Here is a 12,267-nt window from a genome sequence, read left to right on the forward strand (position 1 = left end):
TGATGCAGTTTGGAATTCCCATGTGACGGTCTGGATAGATGTCTCCCTATTACACATTACGACCCTCTTCAACTGTCAGCGGTCTCTAGCAGTCAACAGACGAGGTCGGTCTGTACCCTTTTGTGCTGCGCGTGTCCCTTCACGTTTCGACTTCCCTAGCACATCTGAAACAGTGGACGTAGGTATGTTTAAGAGTGTGGAATTGTCGCGTACAGACATATGACACAAGTGACAGCCAATCACCTGACCACGTTCAAAGTCCGTGAGTTCTGCAGAGCGTCCCATTCTGCACTCTCACGATGTCCAATGAGTACTGAGGTCACTGATATGGAGTATCTTGTAGTAGATGGCAGCTCAATGCACCTAATATGAAAAACGTATGCTTTTAGAAGTGTCCGGATAATTTTGATCACGCAGTGTAACTGAAAACTATCGATACATGAGTAAGGGGAGACATTACCCATTCTCTTTTAGCGACAGTGCTCTGTAACGTATATGAGTGATATTATCATTTTTAAGGCTCTTCCAGTATGGCGAAACGAGCTGCATCTCCACAGCCCACCCAGATTCTCTTGGCACTTTTTATTCGATCATTGATCTGTTTCAGACGTTTTTCGTGTCATTTACATATGTGCAAGCGTAGCGTTCTTCCTTGGTATTCCAGCTGACGCCTCGATGGCCGCATTCGATGCCAAATTCTCCTCGACATTTTGGTTGCAGTGACTCATTTTACAGGGATAAGCCATCTCCTCAGCGACTGTAATTGCTAGTTTGTTCTCCTCGCCAGTATATGATTGTTATCAGGAGAAAGAAAACTGGCGTTCTACGGATCGGAGGGTGGAATGTCAGATCCCTTAATCGGGCAGGTAGGTTAGAAAATTTAAAAAGGAAAATTGATAGGTTAAAGTTAGATATAGTAAGACTTAGTGAAGTTCAGTGGCAGGAGGAAGAAGGCTTCTGGTCAGGTGAATACAGGGCTATAAACACAAATAGGGGTAAACCAGGAGTAGGTTTAATAATGAATAGGAAAATAGGAATGTGGGTAAGCTACTACAAACAGCATAGTGAACGCATTATTGTGGCCAAGACAGATTCGAAACCCACGCCTACCACACTAGCACAAGTTTATATGCCAACTAGCTCCGCAGTTGATGAAGAGATTGATGTAATGTATGATTAGATAAAAGAAATTATTCAGGTAGGAAGGAAGACGAAAATTTAATAGTCATGGGCGACTGGAATTCGAGAGTAGGAAAAGGGAGAGAAGAAAACGTAGTAGGTGAACATGGATTGGGGAGGTGGGGGGGAATGAAAAAGGAATCCGCCTGGTAGAATTTTGCACAGAGCATAACTTAATCATAGCTAACACTTGGTTCAAGAATCATGAAAGAAGGTTGCATACGTGGAAGAAGTCTGGAGATACTGAAAGGTTTCAGATAAATTATATAATGGTAAGACACAGATTCAGGAACCAGGTTTTAAACTGTAAGACATTTCCAGGGGCAGATGTGGGCTCTGAGCACGATCTATTGATTATGAACTGTAGATTAAAACTGAAAAAAGTGCGAATTTGAGGATATGCGACCTGGATAAACTGACAGAACCAGAGGTTGTAGAGAGCTCAGGGAGAGTATTAGGGAATGATTGACAAAAATGGGGGACAGAAATACAGTAGAAGAAGAATGGGTAGCTTTGAGAGACGAAATAGTGAAGGCAGCAGAGGAGCAAGTAGGTAAAAAGACGAGGACTAATAGAAATCCGCGGGTAACAGAAGAAATATTGAATTTAATTGATGAAAGGAGAAAATACAAAAATGCAGTAACTGAAGCTGGCAAAAAGCAATACAAACATCTCAAAAATGAGAGCGACAGGAAGTGCAAAATGGCTAAGCCGGGATGGACAGAGGACAAATGCAAGGATGTAGAGGCTTATCTCACTAGGGGCAAGATAGATACTGCCTACTGGAAAATTAAAGGGACTTTTGGAGAAAAGAGAACCACTTGCAGGAATATTAAGAGCACAGATGGAAACCCAGTTCTAAGCAAAGAAGGGAAAGCAGAAAGAGGGAGACCAACAGGTTCAGATTCAGAAAGATGTAGGTTGCAGTATGTACTGGGAGATGAAGAACCTTGCACAAGATAGAGTAGCATGGAGAGCTGCATCAAACCAGTCTCTGGATTGAAGACCATAGCAACAACAATGCTTGCACGAGTAGGTTTGTGTAGTGTGACGTCGACCATTGTTATGATTGGCATACTGCTCCCTCATTTTGTGAAATATTGTTCCGGACGGGTACTTTTGTTTTCGTTGTCGTTGAGGTATAGCTAATTACCTGTTTCTATTCATTGCATTTGGCGTCCGGACCTTTTCTGTGCGCCATTTATCCTCTGAGCAGAAGGGCCTGAGGAGTAAATATTATTTCTAGTTTAATGCCGAAAGTCGTACGGTTACTCAAAGTCTTCCCTTCTTCTAGATCTAGATTCATGTATCTTGTGAAACGGACAGTGTACTTGACGCTCCATCGACTGCTATTACTCCCCTATTATCCATAGGTCTGTCGACGATGATTTTGGTATAATTATATATAAACCTTTACCTCAAAGACGTCGAAACTAAAGTACACTCACCAGTGTCTCAAAAAGGCCATTTTGAAACTTCCTGGCAGATTAAAACTGTGTGCCGGACCGAGACTCGAACTCGGGACCTTTGCCTTTCGCGGGCAAGTGCTCTACCAACTGAGCTGCCCAAGCACGACTCACGACCCGTGCTCACAGCTTTACTTCTGCCAGTACCTCGTCTCCTACCTTCCAAACTTTACAGAAGCTGTCCTGCGAACCTTGCATAACTAGCACTCCTGAAAGAAAGGATACTGCGGAGACATGGCTTAGCCACGCCTAGGGGATTTTTCCAGAATGAGAATCTGCAGCGGAGTGTGCGCTGATATGAAACTTCCTGGTAGATTAAAACTTTGTGCCGGACCAAGACTCGAACTCAGGCCCTTTGCAGGAGAGCTTCTGTGAAGTTTGGAAAGTCGGAGACGCGGTACTGGCGGAAGTAAAGCTGTGAGGACGGGGCGTGAGTCATGCTTGGGTAGCTCAGATGGTAGAACACTTGCCCGAAATGCAAAGGTTCCGAGTTCGAGTCTCGATCCGGCACACAGTTTTAATATGCCAGGAAGTTTCATATCAGCTCACACTCCACTGCAGAGTGAAAATCTCATTCAGGCCATTCTCAAGTCTACACCTACTCTTAACATAAGGTGACCTAGTTTCATCAATTTGGAATGACTGCAGTACCGAAATTTTCCAATCGAATATATTCTTTACATTATGCGTGAAGCTGGCTAGGTCGTGTGAAAAGTGATACAGCAGCTGAGGAACGTATTTAGTGATGACAAATTACCCATGACGCGTTTCGGGTTTATTTCCATACTTGCAGATCTAAAATACAAATACGAGAAACATACTGGTGTACAAAAAGAAATAATAGTTTTGAGATAGTAATAACTAACCAACATTAAAGAAAAGTGCAATCACGGTCCATTCCCACTTATCCAGGTTCAAAGTAGCAGAAGGATGAGAACGTAACGTGAGAAGACACCCTACTAAGCGATTTACCGTAAAACTGGGGCAGCAAGACAAAATTGCCACTAGATGAGAGCAAGGTAGACATTATGGCGCTGTGTCATATACATTGTGACAAGAAATTACATGAAATGGGGAAATGGAATGTAGTACGTATGTGCTCGTAGGAATACAGTGTGATGTGCAAATGTGCAATAATGTACCATCAATCATTTTCTTCTTCTACGTAATTTATTATCACAGTACATATGACAAGGCGCCACCATGCCTACCGCGCTGTCACTCTGTGGTAATTTTGTCTTCCTACCACGGTTTTATGGGAACTCCCTTAGTTGTGAGTCATCTCGTGTAATGCGGACATCTGGTAACATTCTCGTTCTTGTGATGCCTTTGCATCTGAGTAGACTGTCTGCAGATTTGTTTAATGCTGGTTCGTCATTCCTGCCTAACATCTATTATGTATTTTTGTATGCCAGTTTTTTTCTTATATGTCTGTTTTAGATGTCTGAAGATGGAAATAAATCAAAAACCGGCCATTCACGCCTTATGATCAATAAAGTCTTTCCTCATCTGCTGTATGACCTTTTATGGGATTTAGCCAGGTCACGACAAATCTATGCATAATTACTAGAATGGTCCCTAGCCTCCTATGTGACCTTATGTCGCATATTTATTACGTTCTGCAAAGTTTGGTTCGTACGTAATGTCTTTCAGTTGCCTCACTTCGGTGCCATATGGGACATTAAACTTTGTCACATGTGCCTAAATCTCTTAGTCAGTTGGTTAGGTAGTTAGTTAGTTACATGTTCCATTGATCATTTTATATGATAGATGGTAATGAAGTGGAGCGAACTGCTTTACATTTACATCGCATATTAATTTGTACACAGGGTTACATTCGCCAGATTTCTATATCTTTCTTACTTATAGAAACAAAAATCGATATACAGATGTGAGTTAGTAATTCCTACCCACCATCTTTCATGTAGTACAGTAATATTGTAATAGAAATTATTCTAGAGAACAGAACGAATTGCAAGGAAAAACTTTCACGTTTGTCATCAACCTTTACCTAACTGATTGTCATATAGTTTATACCACTTGGTAAGAGAGAAAAAACTTTATTGCAGAACTCTGCATCGCTTTTAGCGCTAAAGACAATCTTAATGTGGAATAACGAACGTCTTTTTTCCATCTCGGAATTGTAATTCTGCACCTTTCTGTCCCTTTCGAACAACAGTGGTTTATTTGCAACAAACTTCATGAGGGAATCAATACACTCCTAGAAATGGAAAAAAGAACACATTGACACCGGTGTGTCAGACCCACCATACTTGCTCCGAACACTGCGAGAGGGCTGTACAAGCAATGATCACACGCACGGCACAGCGGACACACCAGGAACCGCGGTGTTGGCCGTCGAATGGCGCTAGCTGCGCAGCATTTGTGCACCGCCGCCGTCAGTGTCAGCCAGTTTGCCGTGGCATACGGAGCTCAATCGCAGTCTTTAACACTGGTAGCATGCCGCGACAGCGTGGACGTGAACCGTATGTGCAGTTGACGGACTTTAAGCGAGGGCGTATAGCGGGCATGCGGGAGGCCGGGTGGACATACCGCCGAATTGCTCAACACGTGGGGCGTGAGGTCTCCACAGTACATCGATGTTGTCGCCAGTGGTCGGCGGAAGATGCACGTGCCCGTCGACCTGGGACCGGACCGCAGCGACGCACAGATGCACGCCAAGACCGTAGGGTCCTACGCAGTGCCGTAGCGGACCGCACCGCCACTTCCCAGCAAATTAGGGACACTGTTGCTCCTGGGGTATCGGCGAGGACCATTCGCAACCGTCTCCATGAAGCTGGGCTACGGTCCCGCACACCGTTAGGCCGTCTTCCGCTCACGCCCCAACATCGTGCAGCCCGCCTCCAGTGGTGTCGCGACAGGCGTGAATGGAGGGACGAATGGAGACGTGTCGTCTTCAGCGATGAGAGTCGCTTCTGCCTTGGTGCCAATGATGGTCGTATGCGTGTTTGGCGCCGTGCAGGTGAGCGCCACAATCAGGACTGCATACGACTAAGGCACACAGGGCCAACACCCGGCATCATGGTGTGGGGAGCGATCTCCTACACTGGCCGTACACCTCTGGTGATCGTCGAGGGGACACTGAACAGTGCACGGTACATCCAAACCGTCATCGAACCCATCGTTCTACCATTCCTAGACCGGCAAGGGAACTTGCTGTTCCAACAGCACAATGCACGTCCGCTTGTATCCCGTGCCACCCAACGTGCTCTAGAAGGTGTAAACTACCCTGGCCAGCAAGATCTCCGGATCTGTCCCCCATTGAGCATGTTTGGGACTGGATGAAGCGTCGTCTCTCGCGGTCTGCATGTCCAGCACGAACGCTGGTCCAACTGAGGCGCCAGGTGGAAATGGCATGGCAAGCCGTTCCACAGGACTACATCCAGCATCTCTACGATCGTCTCCATGGGAGAGTAGCAGCCTGCATTGCTGCGAAAGGTGGATATACACTGTACTAGTGCCGACATTGTGCATGCTCTGTTGCCTGTGTCTATGTGCCTGTGTTTCTGTCAGTGTGATCATGCGATGTATCTGACCCCTGGAATGTGTCAATAAAGTTTCCCCTTCCTTGGACAATGAATTCACGGTGTTCTTATTTCAATTTCCAGGAGTGTATAATGTCAAGCAGTTGTCAGAATGCGAAACGTTTTAAACAGATATCTACAAGATGATTGTGGGTGAGCACCACATATTACTCTTACAACACGTTTTTGTGCAATGTAGACTTTCTTCCTCAATTATGAATTACCCCAGAACATTATTCCACGTGACATTATTGAATGAAAATACGCAAAATATCTCAACACACTGGTTTGTGTCTCCAAAATATTTCCAATGAACTAAGCGCAAATTCCGCTGAACTAAGTTGTTTTACCAGTTCCAAAATATGTTTGTTTCAATTTAAGTTCTCATCATGTGTTATACTCATCGTTGTTATAGTACATCTAGATGGGTAGAACTGAATCTGTTGTGACTTTTTAAAACTGAGGGTGAGACCATTTGCAAAAAAAATTAGTCAGTGATGTGATTCTCCAATTTCTACGGGCGTATTTTATGACGAAATAAATCTCAGGTGAACAAGCTGGTATGAGTGGCATAGGACACAATATTTCGGCAATCGACCACGTTGTCATCATCAGGTGCGCTGAAGTACTGACCGGCGGTGGGCCGGCCTCAGGTACATATAGGACAATCCCTCTCCCGCTCCTCCCTCAGGCGCTTCCTATGAGTCGGTGCGGTGCAGGTACAGCGTCCGTTCTCCCGCCGTCTGGGCGCTGCGTCCTAGGTCTTCTCGTTCAGGAGGATCTGCCGGCACCGCTCTCGTTATTTTTCACTCTGGGAAATAACCTTTTTCTTCTTAATCTGGGTGATCACGGATTCCCACGCCTTGCTAAGGATGTATCTGTTGTCACGATTTAGTTGTGGCTCCCTTACTCTAATATCTATGGCTTCTTTGATGACACACTCCCAGTGTTCGGAAGCCTATGTCAGGACTTTCGTGTCCCGCCGACTTACTGGAGCAGGCCGATTTGACCGAGCGGTTCTAGACACTTCAGTCTGGAACCGCGATACCGCTACGGTAACAGGTTCGAATCCTGCCTCGGGCATGGATGAGTGTCATGTCCATAGGTTAGTTAGGTATAAGCAGTTCCAAGTTCTAGGGGGCTGATGACCTCAGATGTTAAGTCCCATAGTGCTCAGAGCCATCTGAACCATCTGACTTACTGGACTGTTGCAGTCCGTTGATGTTCTCGGCATCGGTCCTCAGTGGTACGAATGGTCTGACCTATGTATACACTACCGCATTGGCAAGGTATCTGATAAACCCCTGATTTACGTAGACCAAGGTTGTCCATGACGCTACCAAGAAGACTATTAGTTTTTTCTTGGAAGACGGACGACGGTTTCCACTTGGTGTTTACGTAAAATGCGTCCAATTTTTTCGGATAAGGCTCCACAAAACGGAATAACAGCCAGGGCCTCCTAAGGTTCATGCTCAGTTTCCGCCGGTGCTGCAGGTGTGGGACGTAGAGCCATCCGAACTTGCCCTTCCTTGTAACCGTTCCTCCGAAACACGGTCTTCAGATGGTCCTATTCTTGTTGGAGACTGTCCCTGTCGGTGATGGTGTGAGCTCTGTGTACAAGAGTTTTGACCACGCCATTCTTTTGCGCCAGGTGGTGGCAGCTATCCGCATTTAGATACAAATCGGTGTGCGTCTTCTTCCTATACACGCTGTGGCCCCAAAGTGCCGTCAGCTCGTCTTCTAATCAAAACGTCTACGAAAGGGAGCATCCCATCCGTTTCGATCTCCATGGTGAACTTAATATTCTCGTGTCTGGAGCTGAGATGTGTGAGGAAGTCTGGCAGTTTATCTCTTCCATGTGGCCAGATAACGAAGGTGTCATCCACATATCTAAAGAAACACGTGGGTTTTAGATGTACTGATTCAAGAGCTTCCTCGTCGAAGTGTTCCATGGACGTATTTGCGACAACGGGTGGGAGCGGACTCCTTCTGTCTGCTACTAGTATTCACCGTCAAGTAAGAAGTAAGTTGTCAGAACATGTCTGAAAACGTTGGTGGTCTCTTCGACAAATTTATGGCTGACGAGTTCCAAGGGTTCTTGTAACGGAACTTTTGTGAACAGAGATACCTCGTCTCCTACCTTTCAAACTTCACACAAGCTCTCCTGCGAACCTTGCACTACTAGCACTCCTGGAAGAAAGGATATTGCGGAGACTTAGCCACAGCCTAGGGGATGTTTCTAGAATGAAGGTAGGAGACGAGGTACTGGCGGAATTAGAGCTGTGAGGGTGGGGCGTGAGTCGTGCTTGGGCAGCTCAGTTGGTAGAGCACTTGCCCGCGAAAGGCAAAGGTCCCGAGATCGAGTCTCGGTCCGGCACACATTTTTAATCTGCCAGTAAGTTTCAAATTTTCCCTTGTCGCTATTGTGAAACTGACAAAATTGCTAAGGGAAATTTGTGAAACTTTTGGAACAGTAATCAAGGTTAGCTCAGGGCTGTGTTTCAGCAATGAATCTTACATAATGCCAAAAAAGTACACCCAGGGTGAGGGAGTAAAAACACAAAGAGGCAGGAGCACAAAGTGTAATGACGACATGGACATACAGAAAATCCTGTCATGCTTATACTTTTATGATGCAAGATCTAACTTAAACTGACAACTGCATCACACATTTAGTGGCTGATTTAACAGGAAACAAGATTGCCTGTGAAGTGTTATTAGGTATAAAAAGTAAATCAAATTTCACGAACACAACGTAAGGAAAATGCAGTGTGGGCGATTACTAATTATTCCGTCATTACTGAACACAATCACTGTTCGTGGTAAATACATTAGCTTTTTACTAGTTTCTAGAAATACTATCGAATGGTGAAAGGAAACCGTTAACTACATTGAAGTGTAAATCATTACAATAAAAAGTCAGGGTATGCTGTACAGAACGGTCCATTGGACAAGTGCAGAAACCAGTGTTTTTACGTTTATACTTACTCTGTTTACAGTACGGTGGATAGAATCCAGCGGAGCATCCAGAGCGACACATTCCAGTGTACCGATCACAGGTTGCACCATTTTTGCATTTCCCACACTGCTGCCGGCAAGATGCTCCATACCTCCCGAAATCACATGCTAGAACACATATTTAATTTTACAAACAGTTATTGTTTGGATTGACATCTGTAGGCCAGAAAACAGGTCTTCACTAAATATCAAAAATACAAAAAAATGCGTTCATATTTTACGGCACTATGGATTAATAGCATGATATTTGTTTATGGTCAGTCAGTTTCAGCAATAGTTTCACAGTAGTTGTGAAACTATTGCCTTTGTAGGACATTAGATTACATCTAGATTCGTACATAGTTTAAGGACGAGCGGACGGATGTGGTTTATTGCCATAGATTGACATATTTAATTCACTCCTGAAGTAGTAACTTACAGTGGAAAGGTAGGATGATGTGTTAAATGTGTCAGGTGAGTGAGAGAATAAGGGTCCGAAAGGGGCAAAAAAATTTTGTAATTTGTTTTGGAAATTTTTGTAGACGGTGAATTTATGAGGTGACACAAAGCTTCACAAACCCAGCGACTGAATACCTGCGTGGATTGATTGGTTGGTTGGTGAACATCAGAAAACAATCAGCAGGGCTGGAGAGAGGTGACAGGTGCAGGTGTCGTGCCAGAACAACAGGCCAGTTGCCCTTCTATGGCCCACACTGACTGACGTAATTATTTTCATCGTGCCAGGCCACGAAAATTGCTGACAATATCGGAGTTAATGATTTCCAATTAAAAGATAAGAAGCAGCGAATGTTTTGCTTTTGGCACAATGTAAACAAAATATTGCGTTCGCAAATTCACTGTATTTCTCTTAGTTGATGAGGGGATTCGTGTGCTAATGCGATGAACTTATTTCAGTTGAGTACAAAGCGGGTTTTCTTTTATGTTCATTCTTTTATGCTACATTCCCGTCAGATCACCGAAGTTAAGCACTGTCGGGCGGGGCAGACGGTTGGATGGGTGACCATCTGGGCCGCGACGCGCTGTTGCCATTTTTCGGCGTGCACTCAGCCTCGTGATGCCAATTGAGGAGCTACTCAACCGAAAAATAGAGGCTCCAGTCAAAGAAAACCATCATAATGATCGGGAGAGCGGTGTGCTGACCACACGCCCCTCCTGGCCGCATCCTCAGCTCATCAGGATGACACGGTGGCCTGAAGACGAAGTGAGTGCTAATATGGTAGCCTCACCTGAGTCAGTTAGGCCAAACTGACATTACTACAGAATATCAGCGCTGACAACTGAGGGTTAGAATTTTATCAGTTGAACCCACTCGTTCAGTCAAATAGCACAACCGGCGCAAACTTGAGTAAAAGAGTGAATTGATGGGTAGGATGGATCTGGACACATCCATGAAACGTGAGTTGGGTAATGGAAGGAAGTGAATAGACAAAAACTGAGGATGGAAGTCAGAACTTGAGTGCAGTTGTAAATGGATATAGGCTGCGGTAGCTGAGCAGAGACATCACACTAGCGCGAAGCTGTTGGTTGGTTGTTTTTGGGGAAGAGACCAAACAGCGAGGTTATCGGTCTCATAGAGATTAGGGAAGGATGGGGAAGGAAGTCGGCCGTGCTCTTTCAAAGGAACCATCCCGGCATTTGGCTGGAGCGGTTTAGGAAAATCACGGAAAACCTAAATCAGGATGGCCGGACGCGGGATTGAACCGTCGTCCTCGCGAATGCGAGTCCAGTGCACGAAGCGGTGTTTTAGACCAGTATGCGTAGTAAGGGCCGCAGTTGATGCAAAAAGGTTTTAATGTGGAAAACTGAGTTTCTTTTCCATAGAACAAGCAGCTACGCTGATGTCCAAAATTAAAGCAACTATTTGCCAATCCTGTGTCTCATTCACAGTATGATCATACAAACTGCAGAATGAGATTTTCACTCTGCAGCGGAGAGTGCTTTGATATGAAACTTCCTGGCAGCTTAAAGCTGTGTGCGGGACTGACACTCGAACTCGGGACCTTTGCCTTTTATGGGAAAGTGCTCTACCAACTGAGCTACCCAAGCACGACTCATGACCAATCCTCACAGCTTCAATTCTGCCAGTACCTCGTCTCCAAGGTACCCACAGAATTGAAGCTGTGATGACAGTTCGTGAGTCGTGGTTGGGTAGCTCAGGTGGTAGAGCACTTCCCTGCAAAAGGCAAAGGTTCTGAGTCCTCACAGCTTCAATTCTGCAGGTACCTTGGGGACGAGGTACTGGCAGAATTGAAGCTGTGAGGACGGGTCGTGAGTCGTGCTCGGGTAGCTCAGCTGGTGGAGCACTTGCCTACGAAAGGTAAAGGTCCCGAGTTCGAGTCTCGGTCCGGCACACAGTTTTAATCTGCCAGGAAGTTTACAAACTATCAAGAGATGTCCATACGACCGTGTTCTCCACAGAAGAACTATATAAGAGAGCATTTTTCAAGTACTGCAGAGAAGTTACAGCAAAAATTCCCCCAAACAAATATAAAACATGTAAATAATGTTGCACTAAATACAATGACATTACTTCCAACCACAGAGAATGAAGTCAATAAAACTGTTCAAGAACTATAAAATAGAAAGACAGTAGGCTTAGATGAAGTACCAAAGTGTGTACTGAATTAATGCATAGGTATTATACAAGGCCCTCAACAAATATAATAAATGAATCCTTCACATCAGAGACATTTCTAGAGCAGTTAAAAAAAAAGGCAAGAGTTGTACCTTTGCTTAAGAAAGGTAATGCGGAAGATATAGAAAATTACCGGCCTGTTTCCCTTTTGTCATCATTCTCAAAAATAATAGAAGCAGTTATGAAAGACTCATTAATTAATTAAGTGAATAAATACAATCTTTTAAGCGTATCACAGTTTGGTTTCCGAAGTGGCAGACATACGGAGTCAGCCATAGTAGAATTCACAAAAGTTGTACTTTTGATCTTGATAATGATGAGTGTGTCACAGGAATATTTTTAGATGTTTCTAAGGCGTTTGATGCTGTCGACCCAAAGATTATATTAAATAAATAAGAGGCATTAGGAACAAAAGGGGTAGCAA

The 12,267-nt window shown here is 44.6% G+C and overlaps 1 protein-coding gene across 1 annotated transcript in view; it reads right to left on the minus strand.

Annotated features, from left to right (window-relative positions):
• LOC126294954 (uncharacterized) overlaps positions 1 to 12,267 on the minus strand; it is a 607,599-nt gene that overhangs the window by 231,480 nt on the left and 363,852 nt on the right. Inside the window, exon 13 of the mRNA XM_049987174.1 lies at positions 9,179 to 9,316. Coding sequence (XP_049843131.1) covers positions 9,179 to 9,316 — 138 coding nt within the window. The remainder of the gene's footprint in view (positions 1 to 9,178; positions 9,317 to 12,267) is intronic.

The sequence above is a fragment of the Schistocerca gregaria genome, chromosome 11 (genome assembly GCF_023897955.1).
Source record: "Schistocerca gregaria isolate iqSchGreg1 chromosome 11, iqSchGreg1.2, whole genome shotgun sequence".
Lineage (NCBI taxonomy): Eukaryota > Metazoa > Arthropoda > Insecta > Orthoptera > Acrididae > Schistocerca > Schistocerca gregaria.